We start from the raw sequence: 23,070 nt of genomic DNA, 5'->3' as shown, positions 1-23,070 counted from the left end.
CTAGGCCTTAATGTAAGAAGTATCTTAGCAATTGCACTCATCTATAGAATGTGCTGCTTCAGGAGGTAGCCAGTTCCCACTCAGGAGAGAGCTCCAAAAGTAGACTGGCTGATCAGCCATGATGGTGTAAAAAGACTTCAGAAATAGAAGGGTTTGCAGGACTTCGGAGCTCCCTTTTAATGTTGAGCTTCTGTTTGCTATCTCAAGCCTGATTTCTTCAATGGAAGTATCCACAGTTAACAGTCAGTGGAAAGCTAACCTGGCCTGGGGTCTAGGAATTGTGAAGCAGCTCTGGAGGGGGCCAATTCTCAGATAAATATTTTGGGTGAATTTTAAATATAGCATTGTCATCTAATTCTGGGGAGAAAAGTGGGGTTAGATTGTTATGATTGGTAACATCCAAAGATTAACAAGAAAGATACCAAATTTTACTTCATTTTCTTAAAAAATTTTGTTCTATAAGTTTTATCATGGAGAATTGGTTAGAGTGTGCTAGACTTGGAAGCAGGAAGATCTGAGTTCAAACCCTGCCTCAGAAACTAGTTGTGTGACCCTGGACATGTTACTTAACTTCTTGCAGCCTCAGTTTTTAATCTGAAAAATGGGGATAATAATAGCACCTACCTCACAAGGTTGTTGTAAGGATCAAAGGAGATCATTTAAGTAAATCACCCTGTAAACCTTAAAGCATGATATATATGTGAGTTATTACTATCATTATTAAATTTAGTGTTACTATTGTCTGCCAGCTGTTTCAACATGAACTTACAAATGTAAAACAGGAATGCATGTGAATATATTTTTTTCTGTCTCTCATCTTTCCATCCCATTACAACTATTCTCCTTCCCCTTATAGCTTAAAGCTAGGTAGTTCAGATCACACAACCATACCAGCTGGGTACAGGATATGTCAACTGCAGGCTGACATTTTGCGAAGTAAATCTACCTCTGAAATCTGAATCTACATATCTAAAACCATAAAGTAGCAAAGACAACTATCATCTAACAGGTGTTTGTTAATCAGCCTATTAGGGTTCATTAAAGAATCCACCATATGCAGAGAACTGTACTAGAATTCATTAGCGGCACTGGTAGAGAAAAGGATGAGAGAGAAGGCAAAGAGTTGAGGAGAATGAAAAGTATGAAACTCATGGGAAGAAATCAGCTCTAAATGAGTTCGTAACTAGGAGGAATCAAGTATCAAGAAATCTCCTTTTGGGGGCAGCTAGGTGGTGCAGTGGATAGAGTACCGGCCCTGGAGTCGGGAGTACCTGAGTTCAAATCTGGCCTCAGACACTTAACACTTACTAGCTGTGTGACCCTGGGCAAGTCACTTAACCCCAATTGCCTCAATTAAAAAAAAAAAAAAGAAATCTCCTTTTGAAAATAAAAAAGTAAAAGGTCTATGTCCAAAAGGTAAGGATCTACCTACGAGTCCATCACAACTGATGGTAAAACCAAATCCAAGCAACACTTCTTACTGACCATCCCCTCAACAGGGTTAGAATTATATGAAGAAGTTTTAGATAAAGGTCAGAATTTAGGCAAATATCAATATCTTCTTGGAGGAGAACATTTAGAAGAGAATATTATGGAGGATATTTAGCAGTATCTCAAGACTGCTTTATCGATTGGATAAGAAGTACAAATTGCCCCTGCTTCAGGCATACCCTTATCTCTTGACTAATAGTAACACTGAGCTCTAAAATGCTATGTAAATAACTGCTTGTTTGCTATAAATTTAAGCAGATAAAGATTCCAGGTAAGAGGCTGTGTTGCTTAACATTTTCCAAGATGAAATGGTCTCTAATGATAAGGGTATCTTCAAAGAAATCACACTCTAATTGAGTGTAGAAGATATATATATATATATATGCATACAATTCCATGAAGAAAATGATTAATGACAGGTAAGTTTAAGCCTTGAGAGAGATTTATGGCTGAAAATAGGGAAAGGGGATTGTTTAAAATGACATGACAGAAAATGAGTTGGCATGCTTTAAATACCAAGACCAGGATTGAGTCCCAGTCCATACCTGGGTGATAGCATTATTGTTTTATATGAAGGAGAGTACATTTGTATTCTAGTTTGGGGGTGGCAAAAGGAGAAAGTAACATTGGGTTTCTATCTGCTTGTCATCAGAAGGAAAGCTGTAGTTATATAATGTTATATAATTAGTTATAAATTAGCAAAGAACTCTCAGTGTATCTTTTTTTTTTTTTAGTGAGGCACTTGGGGTTAAGTGACTTGCCCAGGGTCACACAGCTAGTAAGTGTTAAGTGTCTAAGGCTGGATTTGAACTCAGGTCCTCCTGAATCCAGGGCCAGTGCTCTATCCACTGCGCCACCTAGCTGCCCCTACTCTCAGTGTATCTTATATTGATTTGCTGAAATTTCATTTAATCCTCAAAAAATTCTTTAAAAAAAAAGGGGGGGGCAGCTAGGTGGCGTAGTGGATAAAGCACCAGCCCTGGAGTCAGGAGTACCTGAGTTCAAATCCGACCTCAGACACTTAACACTTACTAGCTGTGTGACCCTGGGCAAGTCACTTAACCCCAATTGCCTTACCGGGGGGAAAAAAAAAGGGATGTTTTTGGTGGGTAGTTGAACTCTGGCCTCCAAAAAAAAATTTTTTAATGAACCCAGAAAATACTTTTTTAGATAACATTGCTACAAACCAGTTTTATAGCTTTTCTTCTCAGCTCCCATTCATTCCATTCATAACCTTTTTCAATTGTTGGCTGCATTATGTGTGTATCTGTCTGTGTGCTACTTTCACATCTTGTTATTGGTTTTATATGTTTGTCGATCATTTTGACCTGAAGAAATGAAGAGTTGTCATTAATATGTATGCATGTGTTTCATTTAATGAATACTACTTCTACACAAAACAAGATAAATCAAAAATTGAAAATACTAAATACTTGTGAAAAACCTACAGAAAAGACATAAATCAATCAGTTTAGATGAATTGCAGAGATACTATGGGGAAATAGTGGGAGAGAGATCTTTAAAGGTCCAGGGAAGCCAATTTATAAAGTACCTTAAAGGTTAGGCCAACAATTTTAAGTTGTAGCAAAATCTGTCATACAGAAGATGATGGAGACAATCAGGTAAATATAAAGCTATACAGTGTGGCTACTAGAATAAAAATTTCCTATCAGGAAGAAAACACCATTAAAACAAGAGCTGTGGTGTTTCCTATATTCAGTGTAGACTCCCTCTATTTCTGCTCTTGGTGTGGGTAGTTAACAGCACCTACCTGAGAATACGGAATCACATTTTCAAATTGCTGATGAAGTTCCAATAGCTGAATTAATTCTGCACTTCTTTTTGCTTTTTCTCCAATCATCTCAATGTATTTATTTGGATTTTCTGCAAAAGCATATGCAGCTTCTTTGGAACTAAAAGTGTAATATCTGTCTTTATGTTTCAAAATTCCAATAGTTGGATTTCCTTAAAAATAAAGACGAGAAAGTAAATTATTAATCATAAAAATATTAAAGTATTGTATTGCCCTGAGATGCTGACTCAATAGACTATATTTTTAATCATGTTTCTTATACTTTTAATTTTATAATTTAGAATTGTATAACAAACACTTTTCAAATATCTACTAGCCCACTTTAAACTTGAAGAGGTGATGTCCTTGAAACAAACACTTAAGAGTCTTCATGTCAGAAGAGACCCTAGAAGTTACCTAATCCAACCTTCTACCCAATCTAATAGTCCCTTAAATAATACCCCTGGACAAGTGTCTACAAACCTCAGCTCAAACATTTACAGCGATACGGAATTCTCTACCTCATAGACAATTCATTTTATTTTGGAATATGTATGCTTATGAAAAGTTATTACTTATACCTTTTATAACTATAATTATGCATCATTCTTTTTAGCTACCTGATTTAAAATCTCACTGTCAGAATCCTCAACTCTTTACCCAGACTCATACCCATACTTACTGAATCAGCTGCCCTATCTTATTTTTAATCTTCACATTTTTCATATATGGCTTCATTCCTCCAATTCATACACAGACACCCCCTTAGTTCGGGCCATCATTGCCTCTCGCCTGTATTACTGCAATAGCTTTCTATTCGGTCCTCCTCCCTCAAATCTTTCCCCACTTGATTCCATCCTCCACCCAGCCACCAAAGTTATTTCTCTAACACACAGATCTGATCATATAATTTCTGTAAATAAACTTCAGTGGCTCTTTATCACCTCCAGGATCAACTACAAACTCCTCTAATTGGCATTCAAAGTTCTTACAACCTGGCCTCTTCCTACCTTTTAAAATTTTCTTATGCATTACCTCCTTTCCCCCATGCTCTGTGGTCCAGCTATACTGGCCTTATGGCTGGTCTTCAAACACAATGCTTCATCTCTCATTTCCATACTTTTGCATTAACCGTCCCCTATGCCAGGAATACTCTCCTTCATCATCTCTACCCCTTATAATTCCAGATTTCCTCCTTGAAGACAGATACCATTCCATTTTTGTCTTCATATTTCCAGCCCTTAGTACAGTGCCTAACACTTTGTTGTTGCTGTTGTTCAGTCATTCGGTTGTATCTGACTCTTCCTGACTCTGTGGAACAAAAGCACACCAGGCCCTTCTGTCCTCCACTATCTCTTGAAGTCTGTCCAAGTTCATGTTCATTCCTGCTATTACACTATCTATCCATCCCATCCTTTGCCATCCCCTTCTCCTTTTGCCTTCAATCTTTTGCAGTATGTCTTTTCCAATGAGTATTCTCTTCAAATTATATGACCAAAGTATTTAAGCTTCAGCTTCAGTATTTGTCTCCTTCTAATAAATAGTCAAGAGTTAATTTATATAAATATTGATTTGATCTCCTTGCTGTCCAAGGAACTCTCAAAAGTTTTTTCCATGACCACAGTTCTGCAGTGCTAAGCTTTCCTTATAGTTCAACTCTCATACCATATGTTATTATTGGGAAAACCATATCTTTGATTATATGGACCTCTTTCAACAAGGTGATGTCTCTCCTTTTTAGTATGCTGTCCAGATTTGCCATAGCTTTCCTTCCAAGGAGCAAGCATTAGTACACATTTAATAAATCCTCACTGGTTGATTGATCTCCACATTATACATTCAGTACCCTTTCCTAGAAGAGATCCTGTGTACCTCTTTCAGGGGATATTCTTCTTTGTGTGTGGGGGGGGGGCAAATTGGGATTAAGTGACTTACCCAGGGTCACACAGCCAGCAAGTGTTAAGTGTCTGAGGTCAGATTTGAACTCAGGTCCTCCTGATTCCAGGACCACTGCTCTATCCACCGCACCATCTAGCTGCCCGAGGGGATACTCTAAATATGAAACACTGCTAAATTTTGTTTAAGGGATTTCCCTGAAACTCCAAGATGAGGCGAGAAGAAAAGAGAAAGAGGGAGAGAGAGACAGACAGACAGACAGACTTTCACTGAGGCCAGAATCCTCCAGTACCCCGGGGTTTTCTTAGGCCCAGAACTGGAGAGAGGGTCCTGCCTTGGGCACCTGGGTAATACCTATCTATTTGTGTATTATTCCTTTTTTTCTTTATTATTCATTCTCTGTCTACATTTCTCTGAATTATCCTGCACACTCACAAAACAAAACTAATAATTTTCCAAGTGAGTCTTATGTTATTTTGCTTTCCTGTGGGTCAGTGGACCAAAATGCCATCTATTTTCTTGATAGCTGATCAATATTGCAAATAATTCATCGATCTAATTATAATAAATTATCTACTATAAATTCAATACAACTAACATATTTTTCGGTTTTTGTGACTAAAGCAACTTCTCTTTTCAATGACAATAAAAATAATGATTATATATATAATATATATATATTATATATATAATATCCAATTATGTGGCGTGGCACAAATACAAAGAATAAAGAAAAGACAAACTTCATTCAAAGACAAAGTGGACAAAGTGAAAAGAAAGTACAAGACTGAAATGCCTTTAGTCCTAGAGACCCCTTATCATTAGAAAGTTAATAAGCACCATGTGTAAAACATTTCTCTTCATTTGGTTATTGCCAGGTTGGGAGAAATTTCAAACTCAACAAGTTTAAAATACAATTTCCATTAATATACACATTCTTTTAAAATTCCAAACAATAAAACTTTGGATTCCTTATTGGAATATGACCTATAAAAGATCTTTATACATGAGACTGTAACAATGTGCCAGACTTAAAAAATACTGTAATATAAATATGAAAATGAATATTATCCTTTCAAATAATTACTTTGGGAGTTCTAATGATGTTCCGTTTTCCAAAATATCTTCTGCAATGTGACAGTCACATTTCTTTAATAGGTACACTTTATATAAGTGCAGTTAAACTCTAAGAATAGAAGAAAGTAAGGAAATGAGAAAGGAATGGGAAAGGATAGAGGGTAGAAAAGGAAAAGGGAAAGAGGAAAAGGAAGGGGGAAAGGAAGGGAAATTTTGCACCAGACCTCCTTGCTGCTGGAAACATGAGCTGATCCACATTCAATAAAAGTTCTTTTTACTCTCATGTTTTGGTTTTTATTTCCTTTGTGCTCCTGAGATTTAAACCAGGTCCTCCATAGGATACAAATACCTGTAAGTTTGTATCTCATATTGCTATTGTGAGGATCAAATTAGATAATATATGTACAATGCTATATGCAAATACTAGCTATGATTATGCTTTTTTCAAGTACATACCTGGAAGGAGTAGTCCATCTGTTACAGCAAATGTGTAACCACAAAATCCCCTGTATTGAATTGGCAATTTGTCAAAATTTGCTGTAGTTTCTGGGAAAAGCCAATCTATTTTCTTGAAATCACTTACATTTACTCTGGTTCCTAAATACATAGAAAAAAATTCTAATGAAAAGATTGCATTTTCCTAGATGACATTGTGTTTTTTCTACTTAAAAATATTTATGGACAGAGATACCAAGAAAATAATATAGAATTCAAAGTCAGAACACCTGAGATATAGTCCCACTTCTGTCACTACCTGCTTATTAGTTATTATAAATGGTATAACAGAGAAGGTGGGATTTGAGGTGGGTTTTGATAGATGAAAAAAAAATGTAGATAAAAGGAATGGAAGACATTCCAAGGGGGGAGCAAAATAAAACATAAGGAAAGGTTCAAGAGTGTGGGAGGGGTTATAAAAGTACTATCCTCACTAGATGAGAGTTTACTGGAGAATAAAGAAAAATAAGCTTAAGTAAATCAAAGTCAAACTATTGACGGCTGGGAAACTCATATATGAGAATGTTGAGTTCATGGAATAAGAAACTATTGTGGGCTCCTGAACAGTTGAATAACACCCCGAATGAACACTTTAGGTAGACAAATCTAACACCAGTATGCAGGATGGATTGAAAGATACATTGGTTACAAGACCACCTGCTAAAAGGAAACTGATAATCTAAGTGTGAGCTATGTAGAACCTATACTGGGGCAGTAGCCACAGAAATGAAAGAGAAGACATGATCCAAAAGTCACTAAGAAGAAAAAACAAACAAAGAACATCAATGGGACTTGATGAATAACCAACTCTAGGCAAGGTGGATGCAAAAGACACTGAAGTACCACCTAGGCTATAAGCTTGAGTAACTGAGAAGAGTACTGCTGTGAATAAGAATGGGAAATAGTTAATTGGAGAAGATGAGGAAAAAAGAGAGCAGGTGAGGAGAAAGTGGAAACAGAGGTGTGGCCTATTTGTTAAAAAAAAAAAGGCTATAAAAGGAAGGAGGAAAATGATGTGGTGCCTGAATCAAAAGAAAAGGGTATTGTTTTTGTTTAGAGATAAATGAGATATAACTAAGCCCAAAAGTTTCTTTTCTGTGTACTTTTTAACCTTGGCTTATCACCAAGGAGATCAAAGAAAGAGAAAAAGGTTCTATATATACAAAAATATTTACAGCAATTTTTTTTTGTCGTGGCAAAGAATAGGAAAGAAAAGGACTGTTCTTCAATTGGAGAATGGCTGAACAAAGTATGATACATAAATTCAGTGGAACACTACTGTGCCCTAAGAAGTTGATGATTTCAGAGAAACCTGGGGAAGACATGTATGAAGTGATGCAGAATGAAGTGAACAGAACCAGGAAAACAATTTGTATAATAACAGCAACATTGTAAAGACAAACTTTCAAAGGCTTGAGAACTTTGATCAATGAATAGACCAACCATGATTTCATAATATTAATGATGAAGCATGCTCTCCACCTCCTAACAAAAAGGTGATGTATTTCAATATGCAGAGTGAGATGTACATTTTTGGAAATGACTAATGTGGGATTTCCTTAAAAAAAATAAAGATAAAGTAAATTATTAAGCATAAAAATATTAAAGTATTTTATTCATAATGCCCTGAGATGCTGACTCAATAGACTATATTTTTAAAGCAGGTTTCTTATACTTTAAATTTTTTAATTTAGCATTTTATAACAATTTTTTTTCAAATTTTAATTTTCCTTACACTTATTTGTTGTAAGAGTTTTATTTTCCACCTCCCTCTTCTTTCCCTCAGGCCTTGGGGTTGGGAGAGGTGGGAGTAAGACAAAAATAATGCTTGTCAATTAAAAAAAATGTTTAAGGCATAAAGGGTTTGCATAAATTTTTGAGCAGGGGGAAGCTGATGAAAAGGCAAAGATTCAGGACAATGGGGAGAAAGCAAATAACTGAAAAGGTAAGGTCATGGGTTGAAGGAAAAGAAGCAGGGGTTAATCTTGGAATATTTGCTTCCAGAGGATGGGAACCACACCTTGTTCTCATTTGTATTCCCTGAAGCATCTAACACAGTACCTTTTACAGTGAGGATTTGGGACCACTACTGTATTTTGGAAAGTAATCAGCAGAAAAGTCACCGTTGAAGTCATGAGAAATATGATCTGCCATTCTAATGGATGTTTTGAGAGAAATGAATACACTGTTTCATTTACTTCTATTAGAGAGCTCCAGATATTCTACTGTGGCTTTTCATAGGAGTAAAAAACTCTAAATTGGGAAATCAGAACTATCAGTGGGACCTTTAGCAGGTCCTAACCTGTATGAATTTCCCTTTCTCATCTGCAAAACAAAAGTTGTGGCTAAACAAAACACTAAGTAAAGGCTAAGGTACCTTCTAGCTCTAAAATTCTATTATTCTGTGAAATTTGATTTTTGGAATGTTTCCATTTTATTTTTTCCAGAAGATAAAATATATTTGTCATGATTATTTCAACCTTTGCTCTACAATATATCCAGTGAATTATGAGAATCATTAAATATTATATAAGGAGATTTTCAGTTCATATTTAATATTTTCTAGTATGTACAACTGCAATATATTAGCTGTTTATGATTACTCTGCCAGTGTTATTTTAAATTATAACAGTTTCACAGTCAGAATCATTTTTATGCAAAAAAGAACTAACTTCTTTGGGTGAATGAATTTGGCTGGCTTTTATTTTAATTTTATATTTTTACTTACATAGAATGCTTCAATAGAACTCTTAGGATAAATTACCAATTTACATTTTAAATAGTACCAACAGCACATTAGTACCAATCAACCTATAATGTGAACATTTCCCTCAAATGCATTTCAACTGTACCCTTTGGCTCTACAGACATGTAGCTAACTAAATAAAAGTAATTAATGACCCAGATAGACTTTTTCTAAAAGTTAAAAGGCACATTTAAATACTTAATTTGAGCCTAAATAAATAAATTTTATTGGATGCAATTGGTTGTCTCATAAATCCTCATATCTGTATAATATGGTTGAACAATAAGTATGCTCTTCAAAAACAGTATTTAACAACAAATTTTAATTTTTAAGAGACTATTAGAGGGGAAAGATTGGTAAATTTATGCTGAAAAGTTTTAAAAAAGAAAAGAGGCAATTATTCATACCCATGCTTTCTTTTATCCTCAACACATCAGTTTTTACTTCCACTTCTTCAAGAAGGCTTTGAATCATTTGCTCATTAAAGATTTCTTCATGAGCTCCTAGGAATGGTCCAAGGTGAGTGGTTAAATTACTCAGAACACTAAGTAATACAGTTTCATCCTGAAAGCTGGTCCACAAGCCAGATAGTGCAATAAATATAGGCTGAGGAGGGGAAAGGGAAAAAAAATTTAACCTAGTTTATAATGAGATTACAAGTTAATAATTTATCATTGAAAATAAAAAAAACTATCATTTGCAAATGAGCAAATTTTGCTTTTCGATATATTTTTTAAAGTCTTAAAAAACTATGTCAATATGCACACAATCTGGTCCACACTTGAAAAAGTAAAATTGTATTTCATCATATGTTACTTTAATAAATTTTATTTAAATATATATTATTGTTAAAGAAATCCAATTCATTCCTTGAAAAGGCTGAACAAATTCATAAGGAAAGTGAGATTTATGGCAATTTCATCTCAAAGGGTAAGAAAGAAAGAAAGCCTTCCTCTTCACTGTTCTAAAGTACAAGCTCCCACAGTCCTGGAAACAGGTATCCTTAGTACTACTGACTGGAGCTGATGCTTTGTCATTCCTCCCAGCTCAGAAGGACTTCACTTTGTGACAATGCAGAAAATCTGGGTAGTTCCTTGTTTCCCCCCAACTAGAAGGGTGAAGGGGTGGGGGAAGCTGCACTGAAACCATAATGGACAAAACTGGCCACTAAATCAAGAGGAGGGGTCCCATCAGTTAACCTTAAAAAGGCAATGACTATGCCAATGGTCTGTCAGTAAATATTTTAACAGTTGGCTTTCTGAAGGGGGAAAGTATGTATGATGCACTTTTAAAAGTTTAATCTACATTATTAATATTCTTTCCATCACTTTATTAAGTGATGCCAATTGTATCATAGAAGATGCCCTCTCTATGCCCACTACAATACTTGGAAGAAAAGATGACCAAGGGCAGGAGCCATCCCAGGCTTGGATAATGGAAAATATGGACCTTGAGGGAACCGACTGGACAGTGTGGAGCCACGGTGAAATGGTGATTTAGCGCTAATACAAACTGCTTTATGTTTTGAAGATTTTAAGTCCCAACCTGTTGGGAAAGTATAAAATTATAATAGTAATATGTTCGGGCTACTGCTCAAGTTCTTCTGTCAGTAAATGCATTTTGGCCTCATGTAAATGTAAAGCATTTCTTTTGTGCAGAGAAAATAAGTAGCCATCTTACGTCTGGTCTACACTGTACACTGAAGACCAATTTGTATACCTTTCCACTCTCCGCTTTAGGGGAGACATTTTAGACATAAGGTAAACCTAAGCTCTGGGGATTTTCTCTGGGGCTCCAGAGTGGGGACCACACCATAGAGCATGAGAAACAGTTCCTGATCCTTCTTTTATGTGATAAGGCTCCTCCAGGTCTGAAGCAGTCTGTGCACATCAGTCCAGAGGAGTCCCTTAGTATAGATGGGGGAGAGGGGTCACAGTTCTCCAATTTCCTGGGCCCAGTAGTGGATTGTTATTGTTATACCAAGGTTCACTAATAATAACTGAATTCATGCTGGCTCCTTGTGATTATCTCCTTTTCAATTGTTCAAACACTATTTAATAATCCTGACCAGAAATGAACAAGTTTGTTTTGCTCGACTAGGCTTTTTTTTGTCACAAGGGTTTTGTATTTCTTTTTTCCCCAAGCATTGGGGCAGGGGAAGGGGTGGGGGGAGGTTTGATAATTGAAAAAAAAGCTGAGAACATTTACATGAATTGATGCAGAATGGAGTAAGAAGAACCAAGAGAACAATTTATACAAAAAACAAAAACAAAAACAAAAACCAGTACTGTAAAGATGAAACAACTTTGAAAGACTAGAAACTCTGATGAATGCAATGACTAATCACAATCCCAGAGGACCAATGATGAAATATGTTACTCACGGAGCAGAAAGGTGATTGACTCAGAATATAGAATGAGACACAGATTTTTTAGATGTGATCATTTTTCTTTTTCATTGTTAACAAGAATTTTGTTTTTCTATTTTTAAATGGGGGAGGGAAGGGAGGCAGGAAAGAGAGAAAATAGATTTTTACTCATTGAAAACAAATAAAATTTAATTTAAAATATTATCCTGGGGGCAGCCAGGTGGCACAGTGGATAGAGCACCCGCCCTGGATTCAGGAGGACCTGAGTTCAAATCCGACTTCAGACACTTGACACTAGCTTTGTGACCTTGGGTAAATCACTTAACCCCAATTGCCTCACCCCCACAAAAAATAATAATCATGGCTAGAATTATGCCAGGGATCACTCTCAGATGGGTATCTCAACTTGTGCCATTAATTCAAAATAAGATAACTTCAGGAATCATCTGAGCCCTCTATTGCTCTATAAAGTATTGCATTTACATTTTGTATTCATCTGTAAGTAGAAGGCATCCAAGGGATTTCTCTAGAAACTGGCATAGGAAAATGGTGTAGATAAGTTGAGGTTAAGATCTAATAAATGAGATTGTAGGGGTGTGTGTGTGTGTGCGCGCGCGCGCGCGCATGTGCACACACAAAGGATCAATATTTCCTACTCCTGGCACATTATAATTGCATAATGCTGATGAATACTTTTTCATCAGCATTCAGCTCTGCTCTTCCTCTGATAGCAGTCATCCATCACTACTGAGCTAGCAGTTGTTATCCAGTAGGTCTTCTCTCCTCTTTACTTGTTGGGATATAAATACAGCAGAAGCACAGAAAAGGAGATAATCTTGGATAATGTGTAATATTGAAAGTGTGAATGAAAAACAAAAGACAGAATCAGAACACAAATAATTCAGCATATCTTTAGTAACGTAATATTACATATGTACCTTATTTATTTTTTTAAACTTACTTTTGAGGGGAATATTTCCAAGTAGGATATTGATTAAAATGAGGAAAAACTGATATATGGAATACTTACATAGACTTGTGATGTTGGTACCGCAGTCTTTGCTTGTACAGTCATTTTTAATTGTTCCATTTGTGCTGCTAATTGCTTTATCATCATTTCAACTTCTTGTGCACAAGTAATTATGTCAGACTGTATAGACAACATACTTTGTGTTAAGATTATTATGCTTTGAGTTTAGGAATCATCTGTAGCAAGATCTCATGAGATACAACATTTCTTTACCTTTTCCCCATACTGTATACACCCTTGATACACCAGTGTAACCTTCCTGGAAAGTTAATCATAAAACAACATTTCTCATATTTGTCTTGTTTTTTTTCTGCACTAAATCATTATTACAAACTGGTGTGTATTTTTATAGAAATACATTTTGCTCTATGTTGAAAAAATTTAAGGTCATGTATTTATAGGAAAAACAATTAAAATTTTGAAAAATAATAATGTGTTCCAAAATCAATTGTTAAAAAAAAAGAATGCTGTCTGCCTTTGGGAGTAGGGAGGCAGATTCAGGCAGATGTTTCACTAATGTGATTATCTGGCTTTTTAAAAATTGAAAATATTATTTTGACAGATCACTGCCCAATAAAACAAAGCCAGTCATGGTAAGCCCAACAAGAATTTCTAAGAAAGATCAAAATGGATTGTAAAAATCAAATAAGGGCAGCTAGGTGGCGCAGTGGATAAATCACCGGCCCTGGATTCTGGACTCCCTGAGTTCAAATCTGGCCTCAGACACTTGACACTTAACTAGCTGTGTGACCCTGGGCAAGTCACTTAACCCTCATTGCCCTGCAAAAAAAAAAAAATCAAATAAGATGGGGCAGCTAGGTGGCACAGTGGATAGAGCACCGGCCCTGGAGTCAGGAGTACCTGAGTTCAAATCCGGCCTCAGACACTTGACACTTACTAGCTGTGTGACCCTGGGTGAGTCACTTAACCCCAATTGCCTCACTAAAAAAAATTGAAAAAAAAATCAAATAAGACAGGTAAAGGAAAAATTGGGAAAAGAAATGAGAGTGATGCAAGAAAATTATGAAAAGAGTCAACAGTTTGGTAAAAGACACACACACACACACACACACACACACACACACACACACACACACACACACCACTGAACAAATGACAAAAAAAACAGAATTGGCCAAATGGTTAAAAAAAAGAAAAGACACAAAAATTCACTGAAGGGAAGAACTCCTTAAACCATAAAAAGCAGAATTGGCCAAATAGAAAATGAGGTACAAAAGCTCACTAGAAAAAATAATTCCTTAAAAATTAGAATTGGGCAAATAAATACTAATGACTCTATGAAACATCAAGAAACAATAAAACAAAATAAGAAGAATAAAAAATAAAAGAAAATGTGAAATACCTAACCTGAAAAATAACTGACCTGGGAAATAGAGGTGAGAGCATTTAAGAATTATTGCACCATCTGAAATCCATGATCAAAGAAAGAGCCTAGACATCATATTTCAAGAGATTATTAAGGAAAACGGTAATGATATCCTAGAACCAGAGGGTGAAATATAAATTTAAAGAATCCAACAGTCACCTTCTGAAAGAAATCCCAAAAAGAAAACTCCCAGGAATATTATAGCCAGATTCCAGAGCTTCCAGGTCAAATATTGCAAGCATCCAGAAAGAAAAAATGAAAATTTGTTTAGTCAGGATAACACAAGATTTGGTGGCTTCTATATTAAAGGATTAGAGGACTTGGAATATGTTATTCTGGAAGGCAAAGGAGTTAGAATTACAGTCAAAAATAAGCTACCTAGCAAAACTGTATATAATCCTTCAGGGGAATATATGGATATTTAATGAAATAGAGGACTTTCAAGAATTCCTGGTGAAAAGACTAGAGCTGAATAAAAAATCTGACTTTCAACTACAAGACTCAAGAGAAGCATAAAAAGGTAATCATGAAAGAGCAATCATAAGGGATTCAATAAGGTTAAACTGTTTACATTCCTACAGGGGAAAATGATACTTGTTACTCCTAAGAATTTTATCATTATTAAGGAAGCTAGAAGTAGTATACATAGACAGAGGGCATGGGTGTGAGTTGACAACAATGGAATGTTTTTTTAAAAAAACTTGAGGAGAGAAAGAGGGATCCACTGGAAGAAGAGGGGAGAGGTAGAATAAGAAAAGTATTTCACATGAAAGAAGAGCTTTTACAGTGGAGGGGAAGATAGATGATGGCTCAAAAAAGGAATAGCATACACATTCAGTTGAAACAGAGAGACAGAGTAAAAATAAAGGGCTGGATGTGTGACCCTGGGCAAGAAACTTAACTCTCATTGCCCTGAAAATAAATAAATAGATAAATAAATAAAGGACTGGAGCAAAATCTATAATGCTTCAGCTGAAGTAAAAGAAGTAGGGGAAACAATCGTTATCTTTGACAATATAAAAGCAAAAAGTAGATCTAATTAAAAAAATAAGCAGGGAAACTACATTATAAAAAAGTACCATAGACAATGAAATAATATCAGTACTAAACATGTATGCAACAAATGTCATAGCATACAAATTCTTAAAGGAAAAGTTAAATGAATTACAGGAGGAAATAGATGCGACAACTATATTAGTGGGGGACTTCAACTTTCCCCTCTCAGAATTAGATAAATCTAACCAAAAAATAGACTAGAAAGGAGTTAGGAAAATTAATAGAATTTTAGAAAAATTAGATATAGACCTTTGGAGAAAACTGAATGGGAATAGAAATGAGTAAACCTTTTTTTTTTTTTTCTGTTGTATATGGTACCATCACAAATACTGACCATATATTAGGGTATTAAAAAGCTCGCAACCAAATATAGAAAAGCAGAAATATTAAATACATCTGTTTCAGACCATAATATGATAAAAATTATATTCAATAAAGGACCATGGAAACAGAGATTAAAATTAATTGGAAACTACATAATCTAATCCTAAAGAATGAGCGGGTTAAAGAACAAATTGTAGAAACAAAAAATAATTATATTAAAGAGAATGACAACAATTAGACAACATACCAAAATTTATGGGATACAGCCAAAGCAGCACTTAGGGTGAAACATATATCTAAATGCTTCCATCAATAAAATGGAAAAAGAGCAGATTAATGAATTGGGTATGCCCTTTTTAAAACTAGAAGAACCAATTAAAAACCCCCAATTAAATATAAAATTAAATCCTGAAAATCAAAGGAGAGATTAATAAAGCTGAAAGTAAGAAAACCATTGGACTAATAAAGAAAACTAGGAGATAAGCCACTGGTTAATTTGATTTAAAAAGAAAACAAGTACTGAAAATGAAGAGTAAATTTACCACCAACGAAGATGAAATGAAAGCAATTATTAGGAGCTGTTTTACCCAATTATTTGACAGTAAACCTAACAATCTCAGTGAAATGGATGAATATTTACAAAATATTAATTGTCCAGATTAAAGGAAGAGAAAATAGAATGCTTAAATAATTCTTAGACAAAGAAATTGAACAATCCATAAATGACCTCCCTAAGAAAAATCCCCAGGACCAGAAAGAAGTCTACCAAACATTTAAAGAACAATTCTACTACTGTATAAACTATTTGATTTAAAAAACAAAACAAAACAGATTAGAGGGCTGGGACTAAAGCTAGCTGAGGAAAGGGAAGTCCACTTGAGTTGCTAGGACCAAGAATTCAAGAAAGTGGGTTTGATATAGAAGAATGAGGAAGTGCTGCTTTAAGATTTGCTGTAGCAATTTGGAAGAGAAATTTTAGCAGGCTTTAGGTTTAGGACAGCAGATGTTTTTAAACAATTCTCCAAGTGGTGATTCTGAACCCTAATAATTAGGTACAAATGATAAGAATTAAAAGGTAAAGATCCTAAATGAAAGCACAGTAATAATAACGAATAATAAATGAGAGGAGTAGTCTAAATGAACTTTAAAATTCCTTCCCGAAATATGTTTACTGGAGGGAAAGTCTGAAAAGGTCAAAAGACGTATTCTCAGGCTCCTATGGCTACAATATATATCTTTCTGACTCAAATATATGATAACTTTGACTTTAAGGCAATATGATTATTCAGAAAGGAAGAATTTTTAAAAATGAGAACATTTAAGAATTATAAAACTTACTTATCATTTGATATCAAATAATATTATTTATATCAACAATTTAAAATTTCTTATCCACAAAAGTCACCTGCATACCTATTCTCTCTCTCTTTTTGCTGCTTCAGACCTTTTTTCCTTCCTCCTGAATTTTCTTATAAAATACTATCATCATTGGTACCACCTTAGTGATAATTACTTCATGCCCACCTCACAAGAATGTGAGGATCAAGTGAGATTATAGATGTCAAAGGGCTTTCAATATGTATTTTTCAAATATGTGGTTTTTCCTGTGTGGATTACAGGGCTAGTTACCCTTGAGTGGTCATAGATAGTATTAAGGAGGCCTCCTTGCATTCCAAGGTTCAATGTAATAAGTGCACTGGTATGCAATGGAATCCACAAATTAACATTCAGATAATCACACCATCTCCAAGGAATCCCTCATCCGTTCAATTTTGCATAGGATATTCAATTCAATTTAGCAAAAAATTTACCAAGCAAAACATTGAGCTACATGTAAGGCTTCACACTGTAGGCTGCACAGGGGCTATGGTATGAAGGGAGAAAAGGATTCTGAGAGTCAGAGATATGAAGGATTACATTCCTGCCTATGAGAACACATAGATGAAATAAATAGAATTTTACATTACGTGAACAGTTGTGTATCCAGTTAGAACACAGATTTCACAAAAGGGAGTTATAGAAAGTAAGGCTAGAAATGTAGCTTTTGGGAAGATTATTATTGATAATTGCTTGGGGGACAAATTAGGGGAGGAAAGCACTTGAAATCCTGGAGAGAAAGTGGGAGGTTATTGGCGTAGTTCAAATTAGAGTTGATAAAGACCTAAAACAGGGTCATAGATGTAAGATGGGAAGATAATAGGTTAGATGGGAATGTACTTATAAAAGTATAATTGATGGGGGCAGCTAGGTGGTGCAGTGGATAAAGCACCGGCCTTGGATTCAGGAGTACCCGAGTTAAAATCTGGCTTCAGACACTTGACACTAACTAGCTGTGTGACCCTGGGCAAGTCACTTAATCCTCATTGCCCTACAAAAAAGTATAATTGACAACATTTACCAACCGGTTGGATGTTAGAAGTAAGAAAAAAGAGTCATTAATTGGGGAATGGGTGAATGAATTATGGCATACAAATATAAGAATATTATTGTAGTGTAAGAAATAGCAAAAGAGATCAATCCAGAGGAACCTTTAAGGACTTGTATGAACAGATGAAAATAAATGTGAAGAACCAAGAGATAGAACTATTTATACAATGACTATAATATGGTAAAGAAAAACAACCTTCAAAGGCTTAAAACTCTGATCAATGCAATGATCATCCACAACTCCAGAGGATCAAGGACAAAACACATTTCACATCTCTTGATAGGGAGGCAATGGACCACAGGTGCAGAATGAGATATTTGTGGCCAACATGATCAATGCATGGATTCTTTTTGCTTGACAATTTCCATAATTATTGGTTTTAAGAGTTTTTTTGGGGGGGTGAGTGGGAGGAGAAATAAGAATGATAAGAACATTGACAGCATCATAGGAGAGAAGGAAATACAGAGAAACAGACAAGTCAGAAAGCTTTGGAATATGCAAATTTGTTACATACTTTTAAAAAACAAGTTGCACATAATAGTTATGGGGACTTTTTGTTCTTCGCATATGGAAATGCTTATATTTGATTATGTGGGAGTATTAGCATCTATCGCTCACATTCGATACCCCAACCTGGAGCCAGGGTGGCACAGTTGATAGACTGTCTAGCTTGGAGTCAGAAAGACTTGTCTTCATGATACCAAATCTGGCCTCAGCCACTTACTAGCTGTGTGATCCTAGGCAAGACACTTAATCCTATTTGCCTCAGTTTCCTCATCTATAAAATAAGCTGGAGAAGGAAATGGCAAACTACTCCAGTATCTCTGCCAAGAAAATTCCAATTGGGGTCTCAAAGAGTAGGATATGACTGAAAAATGACTGAACAATCAAATCCAAAATAACAAAAAGATTTATTGGGGAAAAAAAAGAAGAGTCCAAAATGACTTTAAAGTTATAAACCTGGGCAACTAGGTATGTTCTCAGTAGAAATAGTGAAGTTTGAAGGAGGGGCAGATTGTTTGGGGGGAACATAAAGAGCTTTTTGGACATGCTGGTTTTGAGATACTGGTGGGACATCTAGAAAACATTGTCCAACAGACAAAAGACATTCCTAATGAAAAGGATGAACAACTTCAATGAGCACAAATCTCCTGGTTTTATGCCTTTCTTGATATTGTTGATGAAAGGATTACTGAACAATTCTCTATATGGTTGTATCTGTCTAGGAATGTTGTATCTCATTAAGTGTGGAAAACACTTTATCAGAGGAGAGAGCCTCAAAAGCTGCATTTCAGTCTACAGAGGCAGTGGTGACAAATTCGAACAAAAACAGATCCCTGGCAGCTGCATATTAACTAAGAAAACCACAGATCAACATTATCTATGTTATATGGTATTTTTATTTTGTTAAACATTTCTCAATGATATTTTAATCTAGTTAGGGGTGAGTCTGACACCTCTTTGCTAAGACCAATGACTATTAATAAAAATCACCTAAACATAGTGGGATAAGTATATGCTTTTTAAAAAGACAACTAAGCATTTATTAAGTGCCTACTATGTGCCAAGCACTATACAATTATTATCTCAACTGGTCCTCAAAACAAATATGGGTGGTGGGTTTTATCATTATCCCCATCTTACAGCTGAGGAAAATAAGTCAAACAGAGGTTAAGTCACTTAACCAGACCCACACAGCCAGGAAGTGTTTTAAGTCAGATTTAAACTCAGGTCCTTCTGACTTCAGGCCCAACAGTCTATCCACTGGACCAGGTGCCTGTGAAGATAGATTCTGCTGTAGAGAATTATCTGCAAAAGTCTCCCTATTCCCTTTTATGTCATCAACTCAATTATCTTTGGGGGTGAGTAATGTCAAAAAGCCAAGGAGAACTCTAAACAGGAAATTAACCTTCCCCAGGAGGATTTGAACCATTATTAGATAGAGAATAGCAAAATGAATATCAGAATCAGAGCACCAGAATTAGAAAAGTAGATAGGGTAACATAATCAAGGCTGCTTTGGATACGTTGAGCTTGAGATTCTGGTGGGGCATCCAGGTGTGAGAAATGACTATTTCTCTCTTGTATTTAATAAGTAATTATTGTATTAGGACCAAGGATTTCCCCCTTTTCAAATTCATCATCCAGAAATCAAACAGTGTAGGAAATCTTAGGCAGAGACTTACCCAGGCCAAGATTTAATCAGATAGTAAAAGAAATTCTAAATCTGGGCTAATGGGTACATTCCTGCTCACTGTGTTTGCTCAGACAGGTCTGGGAAAGTGTTGATTCTCCCTTTTGTCAGACAGGTAATATAAAAATAGTTTCTTTGACCAAGATTTGGGTTATCCAAGTCAAGTACCTCAAAACCCTCATGATATAGCCCACCCTCTCATCGTAATATTCATTTTCTCATTAATTGTTAACCAATCAGAAGTGATTGGTTCCTTCAGGAACACCTACTATTTGAAGGGCATATAAAATGTGAGCCCACCACCATGAGGGAATCTTTGTTTAAGAGAGATGGCTAACTTCCTTTTATTAAGATGCTGGCATTATTAATAAAATGATTAAATCACCCAGAAATTATGTGTCTCAAACCCTTTTAAATTGCCACTCAGGGAAAAAAATCCAGCAAGTAGAAAACCTTCCAAGTGACAGTGGTAAACATCTTTGGAAAGTGACATCTGAGGTCATTCTGTCCAAAACTACCTGAATAGTATCCATTTCATAATATACCCAGCAAGTGGCCATCTAAACTTTGATTGAAACCCTCGAAGAAGAGTATATTATAAAATAAATGGAAAAAAAATCTTTACATCAAAATTTGCTGATAAAAGTCTCTTTGCCAAGATACATAAGGAATTAATTCAAGCCTAGAAGGATAAGAGCTAATTCCTTGTGATCAAGAAATGAAAAAGTTGTTTTCAGAGGAAGAAATCCAAGTTATCATAAGAAAACATACTCTAAATCACTAATAATTAGAGAGATGCAAATGAAAACAACTATTTTTTTAAAAAGAAAAGAAACTGACTGCAGGGAAACAAGCACAATAATGTTGGTGAATTATGAATTAGTCTAGCCATTCAGGAAAGCAATTTGTAACTATCCTCCAGAAATCACTAAACTGTGCATACTCAGTAAACTACAAAATAGGCCTAAAAGGTATTTTCTTGATCTGTGAATGCAGCAACTGTCGAGAAAAGGAAAGGGGGGAGTGAGGTAGTTTGTCATGATCTGATGATCTGGTTCTTTTTTTTTTTTTTTTTGGAGGGGGGATATGGACAAGAATTTTATCAGTATTGGGGGGAGGAGGGGGGTGGAGAGGGCGATACCTCCCAGTAAGGAATCTGTTTCCATAGATGCAGATAAGCAGTCTAAAATATGACCTGCCTGAGGCATTGAGGGGCTAAATGACTCATTTATTATTACACAGTTAGAGAACAATGAACCACAGATATTATAAAGAAGTCTTCAAGATTGAACCTCAACTAGGTGAGCTAAAACTGCAGTTTTAAACAGGTTTTGCATATGCACACATCTAAAGTCCTGGTTTTATTCGAGTTTTTTCTTCTTTTTTAAAAAAATTTTGTCTACTGTTAATTTCTAGGCATTTCAAATGCTATTAGTCTGCTTACGTTGTTGTTATTTTCTATGGCCCTGTTCTCTAATTTCTTTTGATTGTGCACTACATCAATTTAAAAAAATGTATGCATGTACTCCAATATGGTATGCACTTTTTTATAAAGAATATATGCTATCTACTGTACCTGTGGTGGTCAATAGTTTCAAATGTCACAGAAAGGTCAAGAAGGATGAAGACTGAGAAAAGAACATTAGATTTGGCAACTGGAAAATTACCGGTAACTTGGAAGAGAGTTGTTTCAATTGAATGAGGAGATTAGTAGGAAGCCATGAACCTTGGAGAATATAAGAATGGCGGGTTGTTGCCCTCCATGGAATTGGAGAATATTCATAACGTGGGTGGTCTGGAGGGGGAAAGTTACTTAATGATATCTTTTTTGTGTGTGTGTGGGGCAATGGGGGTTAAGTGACTTGCCCAGGGTCCACACAGCTAGTAAGTGTCAAGTGTCCGAGGCCGGATTTGAACTCAGGTACTCCTGAATCCAGGGCCGCTATCTAGCCGCCCCCAACTTAATGATATCTTATCCATGCCTGCTCATTCTTAGCAACTCACTTACCATCAAACAATAAAAGTATATGGGAGTGAAAAGCTTACTTAGCATTCACTGTCCTGAAGCACAGGTGTTTGGGGGACAGGATGTAAATTTGCTAGGGTAGTGAGAAGAGACAGAAACTTGGCTGCACAGCTGTAGTGGGTGGGGTGATATCTTCCCTGCTTTCTGAGGCCCATCTCCAGTGCATCCACAAAAAGCAAAGAATAGGAAAGGGCTGAGTGGAGGAGTGTTGAAGGGAGTGTTAGAGAATTGGCTATGGGGAAGGAGAGCTAGGATTAAACCCACAATCTCCCCCTCTGGTTGATCACCTACTCCTTGGGGTTAAGCCACAGTCCCCTTGGTGTTATATGAGAGCCTCTACTTTGAATACCACAATTCACAAATTTCTCCTTTCATTTTCAGTTTCAAGTTCTTTTTTTGATTAGATTTGCAAGGCTTCAAGAAAATATACACATACAAGTACTTGGTAGGTGCTCTGCATTCCTGACCAACAGCCTGTCATCGCTGCATTCTATCTAAGCTATGGTCCAAATCTCATTCTCAGAAAACATTTAATCAGTTGTTCACTTCTCAAATCTGCTTTTCTCTCCTGAAGATCTTGACTCCTCTTGGCAACAATGGATCCACATCATTATTTCTTCAAGTATATGCATTTTTTTAAACTCCTGCGTCCATAAGAAGAATCTCAAATCTGTTATTTGCCTCCAAGAGTTCAGTGGTTTTTTTCCTTACTGTACTTCTTGTACTCTCTAACCTCCTGACAAAGGTTAAGATTTCCTTCT

At 35.8% G+C, this 23,070-nt stretch overlaps 1 protein-coding gene across 1 annotated transcript in view; it reads right to left on the bottom strand.

The window, feature by feature from the left end:
• CFAP206 (cilia and flagella associated protein 206) overlaps positions 1–23,070 on the bottom strand; it is a 55,142-nt gene that overhangs the window by 5,206 nt on the left and 26,866 nt on the right. Inside the window, exons 8-12 of the mRNA XM_044001423.1 lie at positions 12,896–13,015; positions 9,905–10,103; positions 6,713–6,853; positions 3,263–3,456; positions 2,679–2,819 (exon numbers count right to left, since the gene is read on the bottom strand). Of these exons, the coding sequence (XP_043857358.1) occupies positions 2,679–2,819; positions 3,263–3,456; positions 6,713–6,853; positions 9,905–10,103; positions 12,896–13,015 (795 nt within the window). The remainder of the gene's footprint in view (positions 1–2,678; positions 2,820–3,262; positions 3,457–6,712; positions 6,854–9,904; positions 10,104–12,895; positions 13,016–23,070) is intronic.

This window comes from Dromiciops gliroides, chromosome 4 (assembly GCF_019393635.1).
Source record: "Dromiciops gliroides isolate mDroGli1 chromosome 4, mDroGli1.pri, whole genome shotgun sequence".
NCBI classification, from domain to species: domain Eukaryota; kingdom Metazoa; phylum Chordata; class Mammalia; order Microbiotheria; family Microbiotheriidae; genus Dromiciops; species Dromiciops gliroides.
This window is presented reverse-complemented; position numbering and strand designations above follow the sequence as displayed.